Raw genomic sequence first — 4,574 nt, 5'->3', positions numbered from 1 at the left:
CGTTTTTAATATTCAAATATTGATGGTGATAATAGATATTGAATCAGGTTGATTTTATTTTCTTAGAAAAATTAGTTTATATAAAAGATATTTTTTGTTGTTATTGTTTTATGTGTATAACCTTCGTTAATTGTTGTTTTAACTGTTGGTGTAAAAATAAATCTTTAAAAAGCCTTACAAAGACACAAGGTTTATTTTTAATCCTAGTAGAAAAAGTCATGCCCATAATTTATTATTAAAATTTTAATATAAAATATTTATAAATCCTATTAAATAATAAATAATGCTGTACGTTACAGCGAATCACCTTTAATATAACATTAGACCCTGTGTCCATCATTGTCCATGATAAGTAGCGTTTAGTTTAACAAATTAATATTAGTTTCATCATAAAAATAAATTTATATGCAAATCATGGATCTAAATTTAAGGGTTTCAAACATTGAATATTTATGATATAATGATATCAAGTATTAAGCTACAGAGATTGGCTCCTCGTAAATACTATAATTTGTCTACAAATCAGTTGAGAAAAGTAGTCTTAATATTATTTGTTTAACTTTTTTAATTAAAAATAATTTTATGGGCGATCTGTATAGTCCAACATTCTGATAATAGTTAATTCACAACAATGTAATCTTATAATGTTGCTTTTTCGGTTCAGATGTGCTGTAAACCACGTCCTGTGATTTATATCATATGCGTCGTGGTCAAAAGGATAGTTGCAGATTTAGTGCGTTATCAGTGGTGAGTAGTGAGCGGTGAGTGGTGCGACTCGTACACGAGTAATCATAATGTTTGTAAATAATAAGGTGTCGATGTGAGCCTTGCGAGCGGGGTCGGAGCGTGGGGCGAGGGGCCCGGGGCGAGAGGGGTTAGGCGGTCGGCACTGGGCGGGGCCGCCCCTCTCGGCGCCGGCGCGCGGCCGCCGCGACCGCCTCACGCCAGTCCGCTCCGTGCTGCCGTCGAGCACGCACGCGCATGTCGCTCGTTGTTGTTTTTGGTGATGTGAGGTGGCCCTCGCTGCCGCTCCGCGCGACTGACGCGCCCGTTTCGCGATCGTGTGCGCCAGGTGAAGGCTCACGAGCCTTCGAACCGGCAAGACGCCGTCCACCGTGGATCTGAGGTACGGCGCCATGGCGGCGACCACGTATATGCCGGGTGAGCTGGACCTCGGCAATCTTAGCGGGTATCACGCTGCTTCGCCGCGCAGCGTAGAGCCCGCCGAGATGAAGTATCAGCACCACTTACACGCGGGCGGCTCTCCGTCGCCCGGAGCGCCGCTCAATCCATGGGCCGCGCTGCCTCCCTCCGACCCGTGGGCCATGCACCAGCACCACGCTCACGCCGACGTCAAACCGCCGTCGGCTCCGCACGAGCATCGCCACCTGCAGGGCGGCTGGCACGCCCCCGTGGTATCCGCTCACTACGGTGCGGGATCACCCGTACCGCTTCACGCCGGATACCCGGTACCCATGCATCAACACCACATGCTGCGAGATGTGCAGCCTTCGCCACATCTACACCACCATGCGTTGGATCGAGACCCACCCGAGGAGGACACGCCTACCAGTGATGATCTCGAAGCTTTCGCGAAACAATTCAAGCAGCGCCGCATCAAGCTGGGCTTCACGCAAGCAGACGTCGGTCTCGCGCTCGGAACGCTCTACGGCAACGTCTTCTCACAGACGACGATATGCCGCTTCGAGGCGCTCCAGTTGAGTTTCAAAAACATGTGCAAATTAAAACCGTTGTTACAAAAGTGGTTAGAGGAGGCCGACTCGACGACGGGGAGCCCCACGAGCATCGACAAGATTGCGGCGCAGGGCCGGAAGCGCAAGAAGCGAACGTCCATCGAAGTTTCGGTAAAGGGTGCGCTCGAACAGCATTTCCACAAACAACCAAAGCCATCGGCACAGGAGATCACGTCACTGGCGGACAGCCTGCAACTGGAGAAGGAGGTGGTGCGCGTGTGGTTCTGCAACCGGCGGCAAAAGGAAAAGCGTATGACGCCGCCGAACACGCTGGGCGGCGAGATGCTGGATGGGATGGGACACGGGCATTACGCGCACGACGTGCACGGCTCTCCGCCGCTGCACGCGCATTCACCCGCCCTTTCGCCGCCGCACGCTCATCCGGCACACGCGCCCCAACACTCGCACCCGCACGCCGCGCACCAGCACGCGCAGCACGCGCAACACGCGCTACAGGGAGCGCATACGCTGGCCGCGCACTAACAGTTCGCCCCGTGGGCGCCGCCGCGGCCTTTCTACGCGGAGCCGCACTAGCCCGCGGGACCTGTAAATACGTGTAGATATTCGCAAGCAGTGACGCCTGCCGAGTGCAGTGCAGTGCCGCCGGTAAGTACTGCCCGTGCCGCGCTCGCGTGACAGACGATCGTATCATCGAATTTATTTATAGAATAACGCTCGTGACGGCCTCCCCGGGCTGGGTGCCGTGCTGTGGATATAAAACTCTCAAGCCCGTTACTGTAAATTAGAGACGAAAACGAATCGGGTGTGAGCCGTAGCAGACGGTGTCGTTAGGTGCAATTTAACGATAAGTGAAGTGCGAGAGTCGCGAGCCGCCTCGCCTGAACTATTTATTTCAACCTTAAACATGCAGCCATCACGCCAAATGGCTAACTGATATTTTACTTGTTTTGTTATTTTCTTAGTTTATATTATGGCCAGCTCTGTGGCGCAAATTTTTCTATATAATGTTGTCAAAAAGTTGTTTGTCCCATAAGAATATGTATAGTAGAGTTTGAAACGAGGTACCCGAATGTTTGTGACGTAATCGTAGAGGAGAGCCGGGAGGCAGGCCATATTAGTTTACTTATGTTTAGTTGTTTCCGTGAAGAGCTCGCCCGATTCGGCCTGTTGTAAATGTAATTAGCTCGTTATTCTCAACGAAGTTGAAGTTGATATGTATATAACTGTATAAACTGTAGGTAATAAACGAAAGGCAGTGGTAGTGCGAGCCTCTAGTAGGTAAATAATGAATAATTAGTCTTAAAATGTTTTATATTATTATCTAAGTATTTAAATAAACCAGAGTAAATATTTTACAAGGTAGTATTATTGAATCCCGGTCAACAGGGCCACAAGCCGTAGTCGCTAGGGCCGCGGAGGCGGCAGGTAGGCCAAACCGAGCGTCCACACATTCGAGAAAAAGTTGCACAAAGAATGAGCTGACACATTCGTCTGCTCCTAAACGCATGTCGCTCTCGCTTTACATGTCATTACATCTATTGCTCTAATTAATCTATCATTCGTGTCGGAATACTGGCTAGGCCACGATAAATGCTCATTAAGTGTGTTTGTTCTAATAAATTTCCGTTATGAGCGCTTCATTACATTCGCTCCAGTACAAAATGTAGGTACAGCATTGAGGAGTTTGACTTGTAAATTCCGAAAGAGGGAATCAGTATTTATTTTAATTGAGGGTATGATGAACATGAAATCTAATTCCATTACAAATACAGTATTGGAGCCCTTCTGAACAATATGATACCTGTTGTGTAACATAAATTTTAATGTATCGCCAGTGTGCTGTGGTGTCGATCCCGCTACCTGCGGATTTTTTGATTTCTCGATAAAAAAACTAGTCTCAATCGGTCGGGACCACTCGCTCGCGAAACTCGCTTTATTAACTGAACTTTGTTTATTTTCTTTTAACAAAAAACGACATTTATTTCTACTAAATGATACCCATTTGTTTTGATGAGAGCCTGTACGAATCGCGCAAATAAGGTGTGTGATAGCGCCTATGCAAGTGTATGAAATTATTTAACTATAGTTTAAAATGTATCGAGTTGTCATTAGCTGAAACTATGTCCATTTAAATGTTTTCTGTACCAACTGAACATTCAAATGCGCACACGCGCAAAAGCGACGATCTGAATTCAATATTGAAACGCCAACCGTGTAAAAAGTTTCAACGAATAGTAAACGGCGCAATCAGCTGAAGCACATAACTTATGTTTTGTGACAAAAACATTACGTGACGTGGTCATGGACAAAATGGCATTCCGCGGGCCTAGTCAAGTGTTGCGAGTGAAATGTTCACCCGATATACGGCGTGCGCGTACTCCGATAAGGGTATGCGAGGTTTTCACTTCGAGGAGAAATCGACCACTGAAAAACTTTGATTTGTCATTCCCTTTCTTATATCAGATAGAGGCGCTTTGATGTCGTCGTTCACATCTCTGGACTGAAATTGATATTTTAATCTATAAAAATATTTTTTTTTCAATATGATTCATTAAGCAATGATCGTAGGTAATCATTATATTGTTTCTTACACTTACACTAGTCCACTTTTTAAATTACTTTCATGTATAAATACATATTATGTTTAAAAAAAATTAAAATCGTGACACAGATTTACACTTGCTGTTTAATTCCTTCATCTTCTAATTGTTTTATTTATATAAAAGTGAAAAGTTTGCTTTATTATAATTCGTAATAACGTCGAACAATATTGTCTAAATATAAATGTTATTTGAGCGCAACTTTAAGCTTTAAATTAAACGCATAATTAATAGAAGGTTGCGTGTACGAAAACCGATT

At 45.2% G+C, this 4,574-nt stretch overlaps 1 protein-coding gene across 1 annotated transcript; it reads left to right on the top strand.

Annotated features, from left to right (window-relative positions):
• The first annotated feature begins 960 nt into the window (after positions 1–960).
• On the top strand, positions 961–3,205 carry LOC123712153 (silk gland factor 3). Its single transcript, XM_045665131.1, has one exon. It carries the CDS (start codon positions 1,137–1,139, stop codon positions 2,235–2,237), a length of 1,101 nt encoding a protein of 366 aa, XP_045521087.1. The 5' UTR covers positions 961–1,136; the 3' UTR covers positions 2,238–3,205.
• The last annotated feature ends 1,369 nt before the right edge of the window (positions 3,206–4,574 follow it).

Source organism: Pieris brassicae, chromosome 7, assembly GCF_905147105.1.
Source record: "Pieris brassicae chromosome 7, ilPieBrab1.1, whole genome shotgun sequence".
Lineage (NCBI taxonomy): Eukaryota > Metazoa > Arthropoda > Insecta > Lepidoptera > Pieridae > Pieris > Pieris brassicae.
Note: the sequence above shows the minus strand (reverse complement) of the source record. Positions and strands in the feature narration are given on the sequence as shown.

What these genes read in the sequence shown, in the direction of transcription:
- LOC123712153 (XM_045665131.1), top strand. Translation starts at nt 1,137, where the DNA reads ATGGCGGCGACCACGTATATGCCGGGTGAGCTGGACCTCGGCAATCTT.